Source organism: Coptis chinensis, chromosome 8, assembly GCF_015680905.1.
Source record: "Coptis chinensis isolate HL-2020 chromosome 8, ASM1568090v1, whole genome shotgun sequence".
NCBI classification, from domain to species: domain Eukaryota; kingdom Viridiplantae; phylum Streptophyta; class Magnoliopsida; order Ranunculales; family Ranunculaceae; genus Coptis; species Coptis chinensis.
The window spans coordinates 55084452-55108161 of record NC_141463.1 but is presented as its reverse complement, the minus strand read 5'-3'; the positions used below and the strand labels follow the sequence as shown (position 1 = coordinate 55108161).

The following is a 23710-nucleotide window of genomic DNA, read 5'->3' as shown; positions in this document are numbered from 1 at the left end:
CTTAGCCATTTTTAGTTTTTAGTTTTTAGTTTTTGTAAGAAAGTTTGTAATAGTTTTAATGGAAGAAACATTTGTTTTCTTCTAGAAAATAAAAAGCAAGTGAGTTTGATTGTTTATCTTCTTCCTCTTCTCGCTCTTTTTGTTTTTCTAGTTGTAATTTCCTTGTCCCAAGGATAATGAGCTAACTTCCCTTTTGGGGAGTTAATCCAACTCATGTGAGGGAAAAACAATTGTTGTTGGTTTGGTAGGTTATTAGGAAGAACAACTAGCTCTACATCCTATCCCAAAATGATAGTTGGTGTAGTGTCTAGTTAGGAATCAAAGCAATGAGCTTAGAGATAAGTCATTGCTTGGTTCCACTTGCTAGCATGTATGAGCTCTTAAGTGAGTTGTACATACTAGGGATCAAGTTTTCTTCCATTAGGGGCTTGTCTATGAGTCTAGAAAGAATCAATAAACTTTTCAAATCAACAACTAAATGTTAGTTTCACATTAGGAGGATTAGCTCTCTACTTTTCTTTCTTTAGTAATTTGTCTTTTGTATTAAGTGCATGATTTCAAACTTTAATGTTTTTCTTAATGTTGTGTAGGAAAGAAACCTAGCATTAGTAATATAACCTTACTCATTAGTTCCCTAAGAGTAACAAACAATTTGTAGTTGTCCTAGACTTTAGGTTGGTTGAATCCTTACTTTAGCTCTCTCTAATTAAAACGAAAAATCGTGAATAAGGAACTTTGAGTTGCTTTTGTACCAAATTAGAGATTCTAATCTCTAACGTAAGGAAAAGCTAATATCATCTGGTCATCCTATGAAAAAAAATGGAATACTGAAAATTTCTTGCGAAGTAAAATTTTTAGCAATATGCATAGATGAGATCTTATTTGAAGTATATAATTAGAGGCAATTCAAGATAGGCGCACTAATGGAAATCTACATAATAGTTTGTCATATACAGAGTAGGTTAGAAGCTATTATGGCCATTTATTAGTAAATATATTATTTTCATTAAGATACAGCTCTTCAATTTAGTGTTCGTATCGACATCATGTTGTTTATCTCTGATATGATAACACTTACTGCCTTGTATATACTCGTTTTTCATATAAAAACAGGTAGTTGAAATATTGATGATGCACTGATATGCTAACATACTGCCTTGAACATCTATAACTCGTAATATGTTCGTCTTTTATATAAAAACAAGTACTCAAAATTTTGATGCATCTTTTGCGTAAGCTATGTGATGATGATGATGATGATGATGATGATGATGATGATGATGATGATGATGATGATGATGATGATGATGATGCATTAGTGCAGTAAATCTTTAACGTGAAATGATCTCCAAGTTTTTTACACTTCATACATTCTCTGAATTGTGAGGGATCTTACATGTGATCCTAAGGGTTATTAGAAAGAGCCTCTGATACATCCCCTTGGTTTCCCTGATATAGCTTGGTAAAATATTTCTCTATAATATTATTCTTCTATTAATTCCTTTGTTTTGTTTCGGCAGGCTTTCGAGTTGAGCTGGTTTTTGTTGGTTACTGGTGTAGCTTGTGTAACAGTTGACGTCAAGGTCTACCTAGAGAGCATAGAGGGGGCCTCAGATTCACTTATTAACCATCAAGCTTCTTGTGTCGTCATGCTTCGATTTTGATAAAATATCGGATTTGTGCTTATTAGCATTTAGTTCAAAGATATCAGTTTGTCGGATAAAAGAAATAACGAAGGTTACTACACCTATTTATTAGAAAAATTTATGTTAGATTAGCATATAGTCGTGGGAATTTCCGTTATTAGAGGATTGGTTCCAAATATACTCTTAGGAAGAATTGTAAACTAGAGAATAATTTTGATGAAAGTATTACAAAGTTAATTCATTACTTTTTGTTATTGATCACCCTCCATCGAAAGCTTTGATCTTGCTTTGTGTATTATACTATTATGTACTGCGAGCCACTGGATGACCTTGTCTATTATCTGGTGTAGTGTGCTTTTCTTAGACTTCACTTCAACCTCACTGCTTTGTTCCTTGATTAGAGTACTTCCATATGTGGTGCATATGCTACAGTATTGCTTACACCTGCTTGTTAGTTCTTCTTCCTCAACCGCCAACCACCAACGGATAAACACGAAATTAGGAAAATTGAAGAACGGACCTCTCTCATAGCAGTTTTCAGATTGCTCGATGGATTTGTGAGGCTACATTTGGCCTATGGGTGTCCGCTACAACACGAGATGCTCATCTTGATTTAGGTGTATCTTAGTATGTAGTTTGAATTACTTATAAGGTCCGGAGTGTTTCTGTTGGTTTGCCACTGGAGCTATAAAAGATTTCTAAATAAGTTGTGTCACACCCCAAATTTCCGGACAATATTTAAAACAATTATATTTAATTATCGGAAACCCGGGTGAAACAAAACCCAAAACCAAGTTATCAAACACGATATATACAAAAACTGAAATCAAAAGAAACGAAAAAAAAAAAATCCTTAAATTACATTATTAAACTATAAAGAAACTAACCCACTCTTGAGAAAATCTTAAACCGTAAGACTCAAGAGCAACTCCAAATCACGTCTCCTTATCCATCGTGACTCCACCATCTATGTTCCTAAGAACACACCCACGTTGCAAAACAAAGCAAACATGGGTCGACAGAAATTGAATTTTTTTGGTATGAGTAGACTAACAACAAAATATATAATAATCTTTTAAATGAATAAATGTAACATTTCAAACAATTTCAACTTGAAGACAATATAGTTCCGTTTTTCAAAAGCGGCGTGTAGTTTCTTCCCAAGTAAGATTTCACCCCAACATACAAATTCCAAGAATCTCATATAGCGATTTTCGTCATTCCAACTTTCCAAAATAACTCACAATACAATACCACTTACATTCCATTTATTAAATGCACATATGACAACCTAATTAAATATGTGTTTGGTATACCTTACCTTTAAGCCAACACGTCGTCTTAGGGTAGGATATGTACGTCCCTGCAGAAAAGATTAATAGATCCTACCCTCCTGCAAAATAGAGTTAGACATCACAATAAAATGAGTTATCTCAGCCAGTCAAAATTCCATTCATAACCAAACCTCATTTAAGACAATTAAGTCTAATTGATATTACCTGGTTCGTCCCGCATATTCAGGGAATACCACTTATCATAATACCTTCATCAAGGGTAGTCATTCATATGACATCATTACGTCATAAAGTTTCTGCGTGCATAACCATAGATCTCAGACTATCACAAGTCATTAATAGTTTCGTAATAACATATCAAGTTATAGTCATTTCACAGTCACATAGAAATCACAATCATTTACTAATATTATTTACCGTTACACTTCATATCCATAACATTACACAATTCATATACTTTTACTTTAGTATCACTCGTCTACTTATGAGAACGAGGAAAAGTCACAACCAAGGAGTACATTCATCCCTTTGTGAGTATCAACTCATACAAACCACGTAAGCATTTATCATAAGAAATCATATACATCATATGCAATAACTCCATCACACGTAAAATCAATATTTTACTTTGCTTATTAATTATCTCGTTGACTCATTTATTCAAAGACACAGCCCAACCTTTAGTTCCTACTCCACGATTTGCACTACACACATTTGCCAAATCACACATATCCGTGTGCCTCACTCACACCGAGTACCACTACAAGACATATGTCCCAAGCGGGATATAAGCCTCCGTGAAACATATTTTTATCTTGTAAACTCGTAACTTGTGAGTCACAGCCATCTCTGGGCTTTCCATACACATAATCACAAAGCCTCCTTTGGGCATAACAAAATATCAGGTCATTCATGGCACATTCAATGAATACCTTGGGTCATTCCCGCCACATTCAAGGAATACCCATCCTAACACTAACGGGCCATTCATGGCACATTCAATGAATGCCCGAGTCATTCCCGCCACATTCAAGGAATACCCAAACCTACATTCCCCGTACATTCAAGGAATACGACCAACCCCTTAAGGCGAATACCTTAGTTCCTCTCTAGGAAGCCCAAACTATTGGGTCATTCATGGCACATTCAATGAATACCCATCTATCACATGACATCACAAGTCATAATATCTCATTACCAAATCCACGAGGCATGGAGAGTTCTAAAGATGTGGGCTTACACTTTAAAACATTATTATCACTTATAATTATACTAGCATTACTCATGTCAAAAGCGGACCACACATGTAGAGAGTCATTTCGTGTCAAGGCAAATCAAGCACTTAAGCATCATTTAATGTAAAACGGACTTATAATCAAACAAATACAATTTACATAACCACACTCATATATACAATATTGTAAACAAATAGTTCATTAACCCAAATTCAAGTCCACACACACTAATGTCCAAAACAGATCTACATATACTAAAGTCTATATTCATATGCAACTTCTATCTCACACATATATATTTATGTAGTATCAAAACAACGAGTACTTTCTAACACAATCACATAGTTATCACACAAACTAATATATATATTATAGATATAGTGATGCAGACTGTACATATAAGGTCCCTAATGATCCAATCTTTTAAGATTAGAATCAAGCCTTACGTAGCTCTTTAACCAATTCTCCAAATATTTTAATAATCACGATAAAATAAAACATATAGATATATTTTCATTCCACACCAATATTTTCACGATAGTAAGAATATATCGAAAGTATAATAACCAATCGACCATCTAATGCCATCATGTAACCACCCAACTATATCTATTTTAAACTTGAGCTAATTCTAACAACCTTGTTAATCCGTGCCTTGACAGACAACCCACCATTGGATCTGCCTAAAATTTGTATATGTCATTTAACTGGATATCAAGAATCTATGGATTAAATTTGAGGTCAATCCAATAATAGGTTGACCTCCATCTAAACAGAAACAAAGGACTGCACCCATCAGTTTTCTGGTGTAGTTTCTACTACGACTAGTCCCACTAATGGAAGCCTCGACAGATATCAAGCCATTGGATAAATCTAAAAATCTAATATGGAAGACTAAAATGTGTCAGGAAACTATAGATTAAATTTCATACAAATCCGAGTACGGAAAGGTCACCATCTAAGAAGAAACAAAAGACTGCACACTGCAGTTTTTCTGGTGTAGAAACACTAGGACCTGTCATGCTTATGCGCACCTCGACAGAAATCCAACCGTTGGATCTGTCTAAACGTTTAATATGTCAGACTACAATGTGTCAGGAAACTATGGATTAAATTTCATACAAATCCGAGAATGAAAACGACACCATCTAAGCAGAAACAAAAGACTGCACACTGCAGTTTTTCTGGTGTAGAAACACTACGACGTGTCACGCTTATGCGCGCCTCGACAGAAATCCAACCGTTGGATCTGTCTAAAATTTTAATATGTCAGACTACAATGTGTCAGGAAACTATGGATTAAATTTGAGAGACATCCGTGTGCGGAGAGATCTCCATCTGAACAGAATTAAAAGACTGCGCAGACAACTTTTCTAGAATGGTGTTTACTGTTAACTGTTCATCTTCTTCACAAAACTCTATACAATTTATTAATGGCTTTATCCTCCCAATATACAATCCATATGATCACACATAACAAACAACATATCCTATTTCTATGGAAACAATAAAAGAAATAAATATAACTCACCTTATTAAGTCTACAAGATGTAAACAACTATGAATATCAATAGTGCGGTGAGCCCAATACTTTGCGTCCCCTTTTTCTCTTTTCTTCCTCTTCCCCTTCTTTTTATTGGAGGCTAGGGTTTTGATTTTGAATAATCATATTTTTACAGAGAAAATTCGCAACTCTTATTTATTCCATGTTTTAAGTCTGTTTAAGGTAACCTATGGGCCTCCAATGGGTCTAAAAACACCCAAGGTCCATACCTATATGAATGGGTACATTTTAACAATGTTTTCAAGCCCAAAATGATTATAAAATACCCACATAAGTTCTAACAAACAATTCAAGTAAAAACATTAACTTTTTTTTTTTGAAAATCAACAATAGCTAAACAAATTCTAGAATAAACTAGACTTCATAATATAATAGTTATTTTCAATCAAATAATTTAATTTATGTTGTTTAAAAATTGGGGTTGTTATAAGTTGCCATTTGAATAGGCTTTAAAAGAAACGAATAGTGTAGTAGATTGAAGTGGGTGTATTACTTGTATTACTTAGAGCTGAATGCTAGTTGGGAAAACAAGTAACATCACCCATGCATCTTCTAACTGGTACAGAGAGCAATGCCTAACTAACATCTTATTTTTGGTAGAGGGATTCCTTTGAGCCCGAAGTATGGAACATGACTACTGATCTTGCATGGGATGGGATGTGGTGTCGAGAAATCTTTTGCTTAATCGTTCTACAATTTGGAACGGATCACGGTATGTGATAAAGCCGTCTTTGGGACCCAACAGTTTCAAATAAAAATTGGGGAACACATTAAATCTGTTCCAAATGAAAAATTCGGAACACTCCACATCTGTTCCAAATGAGTTACTAGAATGAAAAAAAAAATTGCTGCTCTTTCAATTGCACCCTGAAAAGTGAAAACTTGTGTTTCCAAATCTATAAGCATCAGACATTGACCACTTACAAGACCAACATCAACGCATAAAACCCAACCATATTGAAATGATTTTATTCCAAGTATATAACAAGTTAACAACATAAAATCTGGTACCAAAATCAAAAGTTAACAATACAAAATGCCTGCCATCTACTTTTCAGCTTTCAATTCCCATACGCATTTGGCTACAAGGATTACACTGATGTGGTATGACTTGATCACACTCCTTCAATTTGGTTTCCCTTTCAATGATACCTGCATCCTAGCGAGGGCTGTAGATGCCTCAATAGCTCGATGTTCTAAGCTCACCTCCTTTTCCATAGCTGCCTGCTTATTCAATGGATAAGACATCAGGCAAATAACAGACGAAAATATTTGAAAAATTATGAAAACAATGGTAGAGATTTGACCATTTTGGTAGCGTTGTGTCTTTGACGCGTTCTTCTTACGCTCTACGATCTGCGAGAACCCAGCTCTTCCCGGAGAGCCTAACAATTGAATGGTGTTTCGAGGTCGAACTTTCCATTATAGGTAAAAATACAAAGAAACCGCTATACTCCAAACAAGAGACATTTTTTAATTTTGACTAAGCTAACCGAGATACGCATCATCCGGGTTTTACATGGGTTCGAAGTTCTCATGATGGACTCCATATTTACATGATCGACAACATACATGGACCTTTGTTATGATGACCACAAACATCTTCTAATCTAAGGCAAGAGCCTCCATAGCTAGCACATTCAAGATAATTAGAGATATCAAGGTATCCGGGTATAGTTATCAAAAGTAAAATTCTACATATTATAAGTAAACAGTGACTTGATTCCCTCTGTTCTAATGATTAAAACTTCCACTTAAATAAATCGAGAGGCCGACGAGGGTATAGCACAGAACCTTCCTTGCCAATAGCGTGCCTTCATAAAGATCACACTTCAAGTACATAATATATAGGTGTAATTGGATACATTAAATATACCGTAAGGAAGCCGACTTTCTTTTAAACTGAAGCCCTGTTTCTTGATTAGGTGTATCAAACGAATTGACTAGGGAATCAATTTCTGAGTTCTTTGCAGCCAAAGCCTCAACCATATGTGATTCAACTCTAGACACTTCAACCTTAGAAGTGGACAAATCTTTTTGTAGCTGCTTTATGCGAGATCCATAGGAGTTGCTCCTTTCTCTCTGAAATTATAACGCGTTCAACACCACCGTTCTTTTTGTTTAAAAACAGAATTGTTATTATGACATGATGGTGAAATTCTCAAACCTCTTTTGATTCCTTAGTAAGAAAACATGTAAAAAAAAAGAGTGAATATGTTCTAGAACTAAGCATTTAGAAGAAAATGAGCACTGTATCTTATCCGATGACGAATCAACCACTTATGAACCAGAGGCAACCTCCTGAAAAGATAATCATTAGAGAAGGCACTGTAGGACTGTTATACCCAAACTCTATGTCAAAGCCACAGTGCCTCAAACTCATAAAAACATCCTAGTATCATTCACAGTGAATTCAATAGCAGTAAGTGGGCGGCTAGCGGGACTACCACAAAGAAGAACTATCGTGTCCCAATGAGGACCCACATCCACGCCGCGACGCTTTTCTTAGTCTTTTTGCAAAGAGGTGAAGGAATAGGAATTGTCTTAGTCGGCTTCAACAAAGTCGATGGCTTCTGCGGTCTCTTTGACACAGATTTAGATTGCTTCTCTTCGGTATCACGTTTGAAAGGTCTTGTTGACAAAGTTTTAGGCTTCTCTTCATTTTCAGATTCCTGAATAGTAGGTTCAGGCAAGGTATGCGTGCTTTCTAAGCTACAAACCGATGATTCTCCCTCAATGATGTTCTTTTTTGCCTTCTTTCTTGCCTTTTTCTTCTCTCTTTTCTCTCTCTCCTGCAAATGTTTTATATATTATATATATGAAGAACACAAAGTGTTGTGTGGAAACACTAGACAACAATATACTAAAGCCATAAAATGCAAATTGAAGAGTTTGAAGGCAACCCGAAAAATCGAGTGCTAAATAGTGTACCACACCAGAACACTAAAACCATAAATAGAGGCAAGGCCAAGTGACTCCTTTTAATCCAAATTAACAAGAATGTGTCCGTCTATTGCCAAATTTTTAGTTACTGTGATCAAATAAATCCGCCGCTCAAACGGCCAGAATTTATAATAAATAAGCGGGCGTCTATTCTACTATATGGGCAGCATATTAATGATCATAAGTCAACCCGACCAACTTGGCAAACGGAGGCTGAAGAGATTTACCTTCTCTTTAAGTTCGGCTTCCTTACATTCCCAATATTGAGCCCTAGCTTGAGCCTTCTCTGCATGACGCTTCTTTTTCTCTTCTACTTTCTTAGCTTTGTCCTTTTCTTCGACAAGAAGCTGCTCTCTAATTGCTGCAGCAGCTTCTTTTCTCATAAGTTCTTCCTTTCTTTCCAACTCCTCTTGTACATTCTCTTCACCTGTTTCCTTTTCTACCTCATTCTTTATGGAAACATTAGGGGAGCAGTTTTCCAAAGCAAAAGGTTCAGGATCCTTGGATTTAGTCTGTATGCTGATTTTGTTTTCGGTTCACGGTGACTTCTCTTCTCTCCACAGTTGAAACATGTGAGTTTTGAGCCTTTTCAGTCCTAAGGGCAAACTGTTTTTTTTCTTCTTTCAAAGTTAAAACAGGTGAGATGAGATTCGCCTTTACCGATGTTGGAGGAGCGGTAACAACTCTATCTCTCTTGAACATTATGTAGTATAGGTGGATCCTCGTCGGGGACCAAGTCTACATCCATCCAATGTACCCAATCTTCTCACAAGATTACTCAGCCTATTGCATCAGACGTGATATATTCATTCCTGAAATTGTCATCCTTGCTCCATAGTTCCCTAACCTTATCCACCTACAACATATGTTGTGTATGTTTAGGCTTATTACATAACCAATATAGACTGTAGTAAAAAGAGATGGCTAGGAGCTAACCTAATTAACACAGTGACAATCTTTGTTTTTCTTTATCTCCAGAGAATCCATAATCTCCAGCTTTCGTTTGATCATCCTTGAACATCCAAAAGTATTTATTCTGGAAGTTTACAAAGTCCAGGTTAAAGATGAAGAATTTCAACTTGTCTTTCCATTGCTACTTCTCATTTGTACTATTCAGATAGATATTAATACTATTCAGATAGATATTAAATACATAATATATGAGAATTACAAAATGTATACTCATGGCAAATAGGCAATCAAACCAAAGCTTCAAGAGAAAACCCAGGAATCAAAAGAGAACATATAAGCTGATTTATGGGACAAAAACACACTAGACAAACCTAATGTATCTTCTCTCTTGGGCAATATAACATCAAAGTCTCCATTACATATTTACATAGGGCCTTAACAAAAGCTACTATTGCCTCGTTGTTCAGTCTCGGGCTATGACCATAGATGTGGCTGAGCTCAAAACTTCCAATCTGGTCAAGCAGATTCAAGTTGGAAATAAAACTATTAACCTATTCTAGAGTTACTAGCCCTGAGGTATGACCTCCAACAGTAGTGCTATCATATGAACCCCTCGAACTACAGACCATTCACATTTGGATTCAATTAAGAAGAGCATTCCCTTTCTTCTTCAAGGATGGAAAACTAGAGGATTTTGTTTGTCCTCCGCTTCAGATTGATGTCCTGTGAAAAAGGATGCATCGGAAGGTACACTTTCTCCTAATAGTTGCAAGTGTTCAAATCGAGATAGACACATCGAATGTGCTCCCAAGCTTCACGAAGGTAATTACCATCTTTGATGGCGATCGAGATAATTGCCTCGTAAAGAGGACATATGTAGTAAACCATCTTTTAGATATGGTATCTAAGGAAGAAAACAATGCTTATCCGACATCTTTCAACTCTTTTTTCGTATAACAAAGCCTATTAGTCAAAGAGTTCCAAAACAGGGAATCAAGAATCTCAAAGAAAGAAAAAATATGTAGCTAGTGTAACCTAACCATTAAGGGTAGACAGACACACAGAAAGAAGTAAAAAGAGGTAGCCAAAGAGTTCCATTGATGGTGGACACAAGTAGGAGGACAGGACGCAAACACTTTAAAAACAACTACGCTAAAGCATGTTCAACAGGTACATCTTTACCATAATGAAATAAAGAGGTCTTCCTCTGCTGAGACTGAACACGACATCCACATGTTAAGCACTAAGGCTATGAAAATAGACAAGTCTCATTTCACCTCTACCCTGGAACTATTACAACCTATTTTGTTATTTCCTGCCCTGAGTATCATTCTTAACTGATAATGGAGAAAACAGCTAGAATCCCAGACACTGAATTCTCGAAAAACTTCTTTGCCAAGCCCCTATATATCTCATACATTAGTTTTCCCCACTTGAGAAAATTCTCATAGAAAGCTCTAATCTGATTCTATATACACACGAGCAAATATTAAACAACATTAGTGATTCTACAGTACAAAACTACAAAGTAACATCGGCATAACCATATACAAAGACCAGACTAAATCAACAACATATGCAACAAGAGATCATTTAAATGACCAAATTGAGTTGAAGGAAAACACTTGCCGCAGAATAGCAATGGAAACACAAAAATGAATAAAGAAATAAACTTATATGCACCTAATGTAAAACACAGTTATGACAAACTTGGAGCACTAGCACTGTACGTCCGTACCATATCCTTCCCTCGTATCAAATACCATTATTTGACCACCATCAATTTAGAACTTGATAGGATATCAACTTAGGCATAAGAAATAATAAAATTTTAACTTAAGTACATCACAATAACAACCAGATAGAAAATTCAATGTTGTTGCACTAACTGACAACATCAACAAGAGAATGTTTGTCAATAGTCTAATCCAGAAAACAAAAGCATACACTTCTACTCAATAACGAAAAACATTTTCTTAATACTAATTGAAAATATCAATAAGAGAATGTTTGTCACGTCGCTAGGATGACGAACCATCCTTACTACGAGATGGCGCCTAAATAATATATGAAATGTCTTCCTGCAGGTTTACACAAAAACCATATTAGTTCAAAATAAGTGTAAAGAAGTCATAAAGTTAGATGCGCAAAAAGTAGAATGAAAAAAGAAAATTTTAAATATCGCACAATGTAGGAGCCTCCTACCAAGTCAGTCTGAATCACTCAGAATCACATGGTCGCCCAAATGATCATCTCTGCAAGAGACAAGTGGAAATGCTTCAAAGCGAGACATGAAATATGATTTCCACTCATTTGCGATTTCACGATGATGTTTTTCCCAAGACGTCGCGATCTTTGGCATTGGACAATTTGCTTCCAAATTCAACTTTAAAAAGTGGTTTGGAACACGCCCAATACCAATGACTTTATAGTCATTCTCATTAAATGCTAACTTTAACGGCAGAAAAGTGTGACAACCTGCCATTGAGAAATACACAATCCTAACGCTTATACTTTGTTTTTGCAAGATACCCATGTTCAGGTAGCAACATCCATTTCTCTTCAGGAGCATCACCCTTAAAGTGTAATAGACTTCCCTCACAACGAGTCACGTTTTCATGACCGAACATCCGTATGTACTCTTCCTTACTTGCCGTCACCCTTTGGATCTTCAATATGCAAAATTAAAGGTTGTAGAATGTCTGGGAAGTAATCCAGATAGCGATAGAAGGAGCAATCACCAATATCCTTACCAAACTCAACCTAAAACAATAACAAATGATTATCTTCGTACTTGTAACAAGTAAAATGAGTATTATGTGAATACACCTTTTTCGTTGTTACAATGGAGGTATTGTCTAAAGAATCTCTAGCACACACCGTTTCAAGGGTACAACAACATCTCACTATGCAACTATTTTTCTTTTCATTAATATAGTTTCTACTTAATCATAAAATCCTTAGCATAGCATGATTTTACCTTCCGTTTTTCTTTCATTGTCTCCTTCATCAGCTCAGGAGTGATAGGTAAAGCATCTTTATATCTAATAATTGGCGCAGGAGTATTCTCTAGTTCCACTAAAGTTGCTTCGAAACGTCTCATCTCAGGATCATTTTCCCATTTCTTTGCTGATATTTCCAACTTAACTCTATCCTCAATTTGGTTGGCATGGGACTCTAAACCTTTAAAACTCTCATCAAGATACGATTTCATTGCACTTAAATCTAGCTTCACGCCAACCACCTCCTTATGTAGTTTTTCCATTGGTATCTGAAAATCAAAACTAAATAAATAAACATTAATATTTGAGGCTTCAACGACATATTGATAACTCTAGTCGAGCATAACAATTGACCCTTAACATTCTTTAAACGTTCATTTTGACTCGCAAAAAATGAGGGTGCGAAGATCTTAATATATGAGAACTAACATAGCAAAATTTAGAAAACAATCAAACTTCTATTACTTCTCAGGAAGAAGGTACGGGTATTATCTGAACAAAAACAATAATTACTACCTGGGAGACATAATGAAACTAAGTAACAAAACCAAAGAACAAAAAGAAAAATAAAATGACAGACTAAAAACTTCTAAGCAACGGGAAATAGGTCTATACCTCGGAAATGTGAAGTCCACTGATATCCTTTAATGAACCAATGCTAATAAAAGTGTCACCTCCAAGGGTAATGAGCGTTGTAGAGGAAACAATTTAAGAAAACTACTAGAGACGTGGGGTTTGAACCTTGTTGTTGGGGTGGTTTGGGAGTTCCGAAATAACCTCAGCAGTTTCTTTTTTTTTAAGATTGATTACCTTGTCAACCCTGTTTAGATTCAGTTTACTTTGTCAACCCTTGTCAACCTCCGAATCTAATGCTAACTGATTAGATTCGGTTTAGCTCATCAGTTACCTTGTTTACCTCTTAGAGTCCATTTGAGTATTCCTGATTTCTCAAAAAAAAAAAAAAGAAATCACTCTTCATTCTCATCCTCAATCGCAGGCACGAGTTCTTTGATAGGTACTCTTTCTCTCTCAGCATTCACTTCGATTTCTTCTGAATGTTTCATTGTTTAACTAAGATTTGATTCTATTTACAATTCAAGGTTTTCGATTTAAATGAGATTGACTGTCATAGAAAGATATATTTGTTTTGATAAGATAGATTAGCTTGTGATTTTTTTCGTTAAGTTTGGTTGTGTTTGAGGTGGTTCATGTGTCTGCATGTTTATAGTTAATATACAAACTTTGACTATTATAGTTTATAGTTTGCATGTTCATATATATGAGTTATATAGTTACCAAATATCATTGAAGATAATTATGGCCTATTAATGCAAAGACATAATCTGATTAGGTTTTAAACTCACCTATTACATTACATCTGACAATGAGTATCATAGATTAAATCTGCGAAATGGTTTTTTGTCTGACAATGAGTATCGAGATTAAATCAAGGAATGGTTTTTGCTTTTTCCCTTCGGACTTAAAATTTTATTTTTGTCTAGATACTTTTTAACTCAGTGCAAAAAAGTTGTTGACATGGATTTTATTTTTTTGTCTAATTAGGAACACCCCGTGGTCTAATTGAAGTCATGATGCATAAGAACCGATTGCAAGAGTATGCTCAGAAATCCAAACTGCCACTCCAACCTATACTCATCAATGCTTTGGAACTGCGGCCACAATTTAGATCTTCTGTTTCTGTTGATGGGGGAAATTATATGTCAGTTGAGACATTTCTACATAAGAAAGAGGCAGAACATAATGCTGCTAAAATTGCTCTAGAATCTATATTGAAGAAGGTCAAAGACAAAGGATGTCCAATAATAGACGAGGTGTGTTGCATGTATGCGTGTGTTTGTGTGTGTTATTTTACTATTATGTTAAACTTTGTTCTACTTTTTCCTCTTAGGTTATATATTTTTATTTGTTTTTGTCACTCTTGCAGGATATGACCTATTGCAAATCCATCCTTAATAAATTTGCTGTGAAGATTGGTTTGAAAATGCTTATTTATACAACTACCTAGTCAAATTGTCTAATTCCAGTGTTCATCTCAACTTTGGATTTTCATGGTAAAACATATACCGGTACTCCCGCTAAAAGCAAAAAGGCAGCAGAACAAATGGGTGCACGTTCTGTTATCAAATTAATTTTAGGTAGTTCTTTATGTTTTGATTCATGTTAATTAGATTTGTGGTTACATGGATTTTACTTTAACTACCTCTTAGATTATATTATCATGCAATTAGACCTGTTTGTTGGAGTGCTTTGAGTTCGCTTATTGAAGTAATTTGTAGGTACTGAGGCGGGATCACTTCTATCTCAAATCATCAAATCCAAAAGGAATGGTTTTGATACATTGCCCAAAGTCACTAAGAACGCAATGTTGCCAATGGTTCTATGTTCAAAAAAATCTGCACAAATTAGAGATGCCCCAGAAATGCATTTGGATGTCCAACCATCAAAAAGAGTAAAGTTGGAACATTTGTGTGGATGTAGTACGGGTGTGGTTATCAGTGTATTGGCAAAGCAAGCTAAAGATCAATTTATGTAAGCCTTGCGAGGTATCTCCGATCATGGAATTAAATTGTAGTTTGTCGTAAATTTTTTGATTATCCACACTTGTTTGAATAAAATAGGACAGTCTGGTCTAGTTGTATTCCTCTGATAGTATAAAGCTTTTCTAGTAACTGTGTTTATTTATGTTAGTTGCAATGGTATGAGGCTCATCAAGTTTTGTGCCAAATCAGCACTTTAGCACCTACTTTTAGCATTGTTAAATAGCAGATTTTGGCCTGTTTAATGTAACCGAAATGAACTGAAAATTCTGAAATTGTGTCGCCCTCATGGAAGAAAAAAGCAACTCTTAAGGACGTAAATCAGATTACGATATATTCTTCTGAATCAATATACTTGATTTACTTGTTGAACTCAACATTCAAGAATACAATCACTATTTTTGCTTTCAATTTCTATACATGAACATCAAATAGGCCAATATTTCTAAACCTCAATGGTGGAACTGCTATTACATGAGACGCCACAAGAATCTCAAGGACCTTCCTTGCAGTTGCCTACAAATCTTCACTCCCTGCCAAACTTTCTAGGCTTGGTTAAATCTGAGGTAGGGGTGGGAGGACGAGATCACTTCTCCAAATCGAAGTTTCTTCATTGCAGTCTTGGGCTTACAGATCCCGAGCTTCTTCCTAAGCTTACCATGTTTTCTCTTGGCAACCATGTGAAGACCTTTTTGGACTATTTGTTGATCTTAGGTTCCCGGTAATTTCGCTTCCTATCGTGGAATTAAGAGGGAGCTTGGCGTGCTCTCTCGGGATTTAGCTTATAAGGCAAGTCCTTAGCCATTCTATTGTTAACCGAGCTCTTCTTGTTTTCAATCATATTTCCTCTCACGAAGTTTTTCGAAGATCCGATATACCTTCAATAGGTATAACAGAGGAAGCGAGGATGCCGGACTTTTAACGAGTCCGGCGGGTTTCATTATCACAATTGAGACTTCGAATGTCCTTGGTGAAATATTTCTCTTGGCGGTGGTAGAAACAGGATATCTACTTACGGACTTTTTGTCGTGCCGATCTTTCATTCTAATCAAGGATATTCTCGCTTTAGATTGTCATAGTTTCCGGCATCGTAAACAAAACGTTGATCTTCTTGCTTTTCGGTTTCCAATGACTTTCTTTCGCATGCATCAAGGCCGTCCAATATCCGCTTAAGAGCTCTAAGATCTTTGTCCGATTGCTTGAACTCAAGCTCCTTCAACCTTTTCTCAATCTCAGCGCATACGTAAGATGAGCCACTAGTTCCCCTAGGAGGGCTATCACAACTCCTCGAAGACAGGTTTTCGACAAGATGACTACTATCCATCCGCCTCGACAGGGAACCGTGAATTTGGCAATGGTTTCGCGGACAACATCGGGATTTCTTAATCGTGGTGAAACAGACTCCTTAAGGTAATTTCTGGGGAGATTGAATTTTGCTTGCAATCACTTGTTGTTCTTGATGACTTTGACAAAGAATCATGATTACCACCGGGTAGATAGAGGTCCTAGTCGGCCTCGTTGAGCCTTCATTGGCTGCTAAGGATTTGGGGATAGCTTCCAAGCCCATCAATTTCGCCACAACCACTGTGATTGTGCTTGTGACTTTCCAACCCTTGATGTGTATTTGAGGTTCTATTCGAATTGCCACCACCGCTTTGGAAATCCCCCAAAATGAGTTTGATTTGGAGTCCGAGTCATAACCTCTCATGGAACTTTGCCTCGCTATCCAAAGAAAGCCTTGGCAGCTCTCGAAGTTTTGTGTTGGATTTGAAGGTGTCTCGGGAATAAAAAGAAGAGCGAGGTATTTCACATCCATCATAAGAGAGCCGAGGGGTGTCCTTTGGTATCAAAAAAGGAAGTTCTATCTCGAACTTCATACGGTGATGATCTTGGCGGTTCTCTTGTATCATGAAAATACCGAGGCGCCTCTTGAAGTTTAGTGAGGCCATTCAGGAGGATCAACAGACACCTTATACTTCCCATTGATCCCCTCTCAACAGATTCATCTACAGATCTGTTACACTCAACCGAGGAGAATGAAGATGAACAAGAGGAAGATGAGAAAGAGGCCCTTTGTCGACTCCATAGAAACTCTATGATTCTCAATCACGTTCTTGCTCGAATTTTTGTCCTGCAATTGCAAGTCAGAACTATATTATATATCCCTCACATAATATTATACAGATTCCAAATACACCAAAGTGAAGCCGTTAATAGCTGAGTTAAGTTGTTACTTTAGCTGTATGTAGGTCACTATGACACTCATCTCCATGGTTGTTATTGCTGAAGTGAGAATGGACTGTTAAGAGAGAGATGCATGGCTTAGAATATGAGAAAACAATTAAAATGTTAACATACTTGAACTTGGTAATACAACAAACGAAATGGGAAATAAAAAGAAATCACAAGTCCATTAACCCTTCTTGAACAAGCAATTTGGCCTACAGTCCAGAAATGTATATAGGATAGCTTACCAGTAAAGAGGACATCACCGATTAAAAATAAAATTATGTATCTATAAAGTGATTTTGTAGCAAAACAAACATTTTTGGACTGTAGGAACAAAAAGCGTTGCAACATGAAAAGCTAAAAACTTCTAACCAACGGGAAATGGATGAAAAGCTAAAAACTTCTAAGCAACGGGAAATGGATACGTGTATACCTCGGAAATGTTAAGTTGCGAAACAAATGAAGAAACGACTAGAGACGTGGGGGGTTTGAACCTTGAACGTGGGGGTTGGGAGTTCCGAAAAACCTCCAAAATAACCTCAGCAATTTCTTTTCAGCTAGCGTCTATTTACATTGAGTTCGTTTAACTCGTCAACGTTTTCAATATATGGATTCGCGGGCTTTTTTTTTTTTTTTATCTTTTGGGCTTTTTTGTGGACTTAAATTTGAGTATGCTACATGGACCTACTTTTTAGATCTACTATTGAACTCACTATTTGTATGAAGTTGGTTTGCATTGCAATACACACACACGTACACACACACACACATCTCTATGTAAATCAATGATTAGGACTTTTGACACATAAGTAGGTTCAAATAATAGGTCAAATATGTGGGTCGATGTAGCATTACTGTTTACTTTTTTTTTTTTTTTTTTTTAAAACAAACAAACAAAACCTACATACCTTGAGTATTACCAAACAGCAGTTGACTTTATTACACAATGATTTTTTTTATTATCAGATGCACAATAAAATTACTTTAGTCAAATCAGGCCAAGACAAGGCAATATATTCTAAATACAATAAATTAGCCGCAGGGCACAAGTTCGTTTCAAAACAACTCTAGAGGATATGATTTTTTTTTATAATGACTCACAAACAATGAGCTATGAGTACGAACAATGAGCTATACATCAACATGAGCAATGAATACGAACAATGATTATTCATATCTATAATGATTGTTCATACCTATTTGGGGGGGTTCATACCTCAACCTGAGCTATGAACAATCATTGTTCATACTCATTCATACCTCAATATGAGTATAAACAATCACTATTCATACCTTAACATGAGTTATAAGCAATCACTATTCATAATGTATAAGTTCATATCTTAACATAATGTATACTCAGTAAGAACACATATTGGAGTATGAATAATCATTGTTCATAAGTTCATATCTTAACATAAAGTATAATCAATAAGAACACATATTGGAGTATGAACAATCATTGTTCGTACATATTTGGGGTATGAATATACATCAACATAGTATATGAAGCATAGTACAAAATATTGCGATATATCGTGATATATGGCGATATATATTGAGATTTCAGCAAAGGATAAGTAAATATCACGATATGCTTATAGATATTTACAACTACAAAAATCAGTGATATTTTCGATATTTTGAGATATATTGCGATATTTAAGGATATTTGGCGATCTTTTGTGTATGTAACAATTTTATTTAATATTTACCATTATATTTCAAATAAATATAAATTATATATCATGATATATCAAGAAATTTCCATAATATAATAGATACTTGTCGATATTTTGGATATATCCACGATATTTGCATATGAAACAATGTCAAATATCTATTAAGAAGGGGATATATCCACGATACATATACATAAATCAGGAATCAATATTTGCCTTATCCTGATATTTTGTACTATGGTATGAAGTATGTTAACCTATTTGGGTATGAACAATCACTATTCATATATCGGTGAGCAATGACCAAAACGACATAAAATGCAAAATCGGAAAAAAATAATTTCAAATCCGGGATATTTGTCATTACACGTCTTAAAGTAGGTATTTTTTCTAGGACTATTTAATGAGTTCATTTTTTTTCTTTATTCTAATGCATGTAATGATATACGGTCTTTTGATTAATATCGGTTTGAGATCATTCTACAAATATTGCTAACAAGCAATTAGATGCTTCAATTCGTTGTGGACGCTTGGTCTCATTCCCTAAGTTCATGTTCATATTCATTGATCTTATGTTTGTATCCTTTCAAATTGAATGTTGTGTATCATACAACATTCAATTAATAGGTTTACATCACTTTTCTATCCTTTGTTGTTTTTTTCATTATATTTGAGTTATCTATATTACCCAAAAATAAAACCAAGTTATTCATATAGTGCCTTTGAGATGGTTTTTTTTCCTTTGGGTAAACAAATTATTCAACATTTCAACATAAAAAGTAAGATCAGTAGTTCAACTATTCAAGGCCTTCAAGGTATCAAGGTAATGGGCCCGAAGCTTTCACTGCACGTACTATCTCAAGTTAATTCATATTATACATTGAAGATATGGTCGAATAAATTGTGGGATTATAAGATGAGATTTCCATCGATGACCATGGTTAGAGAAGTTCACTATAGGTTGGGCAATGAAGCTATATACGTATATTGACAAAGGCCACACTAATAAAGCAAGTTTTCTTTTTCATTTTTCTTTTCTTTTATGAAAGATGACTAAACATGGTATACATTAGCTTATGCAATTTCAGTTTGAAACTTGATTAAGGTATATTTGATTTTCATTTCAAAAACAAAATCGTTTATAATTAAGGTATATATGTTTTCCTTTTGACTGAATTTGCCTAATTAGATCAAGGATTTCAACTCACCTTTTCTCCATCACTGGTGTTCAACGTCCAAAGTACATATCAAGGAATATAATCATGGATTCATGGTATTTCTAAAGTTGCTCCTAGAAGCATGCTCATATATAAGGAATCATGTAACTTGCATATTTTCTATTAAGTGGTTTCTCAATGCCAATGCATGAACGCCAATATCAAAACACATTGAAGTAGTACCACAATTGAACTTATTAGAAGATCAATGTTTTCAAAGTGGCATCCACGCTATGAATGAGGAATTGGAACAAGTCTATGTACACTCCGCTTCTGGATGAACAAATTGTTCTCAATACATATTCCCGGGCAGGAAGATTTTCTAAGGCATATTCAATTAAGGGTATCACAATGACACTAACAAGTTCAATTTAAATGTCAAAGAAAAAAAAAGGGTAATTCTGTTGTAAAAATTAAATTTACATGTATTCATTTAATTATGACTCGAGTATGAGAGCGGGTTAAATTCTAGTTTAAGGATGAAATGAGCTGTGAACACTCATTGTTCATACGATACATTAAAATAAGCTATGAGTATGAACAATGACTCTTCCTACCTATAATGATTGTTAATACCTATTTGGGGGAGGGGGGAGGGGGGTCATACCTTAACCTGAGCTATAAACAATCATTGTTTATATGAAGACTCATTGTTTATATCTATTTTAGGTATGAATAATGAGTGTTCATACCTCAATATGAGTATGAACAATCACTGCTCATACCTTAACATAAGTTATGAGCAATCACTATTCATATTGACAATCATTATTCATATCTATTTGGGGTTATTAAGCAAACACATAAGCTGATTTTACTTCCCTCCTAAACCAAAAATTGTCAAATAAAAATGTTATTGAACCCCTAACTTAGTTATTTTTCTCTTCAACCAAGGTCGAAAATATCGTCCGATATATCAATATATCGAAATATGGGTACATGATATGGAAATAATGTATATCGATTGACTTGGATTGATATATATTAGCAATATATATGATATATTTGATATATATCGATTGACTTGTTATTCGTTTGACCGATTATATTTATTGTTGATAGATAATTCGACATATGTCGTTATATATCAATGATATATATCGATATATAATGATATATATATTAAAATTTTAACTATTTCAAAAAAGCTGGAATCTCTGAAATATCGATATAGACCGTTATATTTCGGTTTTGGGTGTGTGTGGAGCTATGTTGCACCGACGCGGACGCGGACGACTCGGTTATATCTCAAAAATGTAGGACGCGGACGCAACAAAGGACGCGGAAATTAATTAATATTAATAATTTTATTTTATATAAATTGAACATTAAAAACTAAATTAAATGTATCAACATTTATAAATTCAAAACTATTAAAGATAAATAGCCACAAAATTAAGTTTAATATTTCCTAATCAAACTTTAAAAACATGTCATAAGTCTTAATAAAACAAAAAATGAAAAATTTTAGTTTTTTAATATTATTTTGATTTATTTTTTATTTGTTTGGGTCAAAATCCGCGTCCTGACCATGTTGACCCGCGTCGGCCTTTGCGTCTTGACCCGGCTTAAGTTTAGTTGATCAAGATCTTGCCCTAAACCACACGTCGACGGGCATCCATGTCCCCAGCGTCATGCCTATGGGAATGGCGGTTGGAGAGTCCCAAAAAAAAAAAAATGTCCGACACTTGGACTAAAAAAAGCTTTTTTTTATTTTAACCCATGGGTTATCCGCCGTCCGTTTTAGAGAGATAGAGATATGGAAAAATTTGGGCCATGTGGATTTGCCCGTTACCCACATTTCGGATGAAGTGCAATTTTCAATTTTGTTTCATTTTTATCGAATTTTCAAAATTTCAAAACTTCAAAAAAAAAATTAGATAATTTATTTTCGCGGCTTCCCCCACACACCACGCCCAAACCATCCGCACACACCACGCCCAAAACCCCCCACATCACCATGTTCCCCCTCCACTTTTCGAATGGATCTCCACTTTGCACATTCTCTATTTCCGCTCCATTTATTACCTCCCCTCCCAATTAGAGACATCAACCATCAACGGTCAACAGTTGTTCTCTATTTCTTTTTTTTCAGCTCGCGGTCAACACTAAAAGGTAATATTTTCTATGTTCTATATGTTTTATGCTTTAGTTCTTCATGTTTAGTTAATGAACACCTGTTATAAATTATTCTCGCAATTATTCGATATTCATGCATGTAAGACCATAGCATATTACCCAAAAATGTAATCTAGTTCTGTAAGTGGTTTTTTAGTTTGTTGTCTATGTTATAGTGACCAATTTGACAAGAGACGTTGACCATGGTAATTGGTTCATATGCTTTTGAGTTGAGTTTTATATGTTGTAGTCTCTAGTCCGGGAATTGATCTTATGTCAATGAACCCTTGGGAATTCACTGCCTGCATCAAGAATGATGTTATCTTTGAATCTTGTTCCTTTCGGTTATTGATTTGAGAGAATGTGAGTAGGACTCTTGTAATTTGTTTAAAGAGAGCCTTTATTTATGTTTACATATCTTGTCTCACTTTTAAACGTTATTGAATTTATATTTGGATGGAAGGTTGTTTTTAGCATGATTTGAGACTAGAAAAACGACGAAAGAAATCAAGCAACTTCGGTCGCGGTGTATGTTCGTCCCTGACATAACTAATATATTCTAAGAGTGAAAGATAGACTATACTTAGCTCACTATTCCCGTGAAAATTTCAATAAGTTATGAAAATAGAGTAACTAGTTAACAATTTTATAGTGCTAAAAATTCGCTAGATAGTATATGCAATGTTGATATTGTCCTAGGTCTAAATGTTTCTTTATTTATTTTTTCTCTTAGATTTCCAAGTTCCAATGGATCGACTAGAGGAGGAGGTGGCTGGTCTGAAGATGAATTTGTATGCAATAAAAGAGTACCTTGATGAGGCTTTTATTGGCATAGTGTCTCATATCAACAATATTGAGAAAAGAATTCAATTGATTAAAGAAAAATAGAAATTTGCAAATGATGCAAATATTACAGATCAAGGTGCTAGCGATGCTTCACCCGTCACTCTTGGACTGATGAAGGAGGCAATGAAAAGAAAAGAGAAGGTAAATTCGTGTAAAGGTTTTTATGATTAAGTAGGAATTAATAAAATAAAAAATTGTTGAATAGTGAGATGTTTTTTGTAGGTAGAGTATCTCGGGGATGTTGAAATACCTTCCTATACTCATTGCTACTTTCACTATATGGATAAAGTTCCAGAAGTTGTGAGGCCATTCACTTTGGATATTAAAGAATCAATGGGAGATGGAATTGGTGGTTTTATAGCCTTGGCTTTAGCATTGGGTTATCGTAAAGAGAATTGGATAAAAGTACAAACAGATTTGTTGGTAGAGTTGAGTTGCTTTAAGCAAGAGTATGTAAAGATGT

General features: G+C 35.1%; 1 protein-coding gene and 2 long non-coding RNA genes across 3 annotated transcripts; 1 reads left to right on the top strand and 2 right to left on the bottom strand.

Moving 5' to 3' along the window:
- Positions 1 to 8199: 8199 nt before the first annotated feature.
- On the bottom strand, positions 8200 to 9385 carry LOC147482006 (uncharacterized). Its single transcript, XM_086579155.1, has 3 exons — positions 9224 to 9385; positions 8911 to 9132; positions 8200 to 8532 (listed from the first exon to the last, which is right to left on the bottom strand). Exons 1-3 carry the CDS (start codon positions 9383 to 9385, stop codon positions 8200 to 8202), a joined length of 717 nt encoding a protein of 238 aa, XP_086435281.1.
- Positions 9386 to 12245: 2860 nt separating this feature from the next.
- Positions 12246 to 13491, bottom strand: LOC147482005 (uncharacterized). The gene is made up of 3 exons (XR_015207006.1): positions 13213 to 13491; positions 12576 to 12879; positions 12246 to 12358 (listed from the first exon to the last, which is right to left on the bottom strand). It is a non-coding gene; the product is annotated as an uncharacterized LOC147482005 (long non-coding RNA).
- Positions 13492 to 22384: 8893 nt separating this feature from the next.
- On the top strand, positions 22385 to 23691 carry LOC147482004 (uncharacterized). Its single transcript, XR_015206846.1, has 3 exons — positions 22385 to 22398; positions 23135 to 23388; positions 23470 to 23691. It is a non-coding gene; the product is annotated as an uncharacterized LOC147482004 (long non-coding RNA).
- Positions 23692 to 23710: the final 19 nt, after the last annotated feature.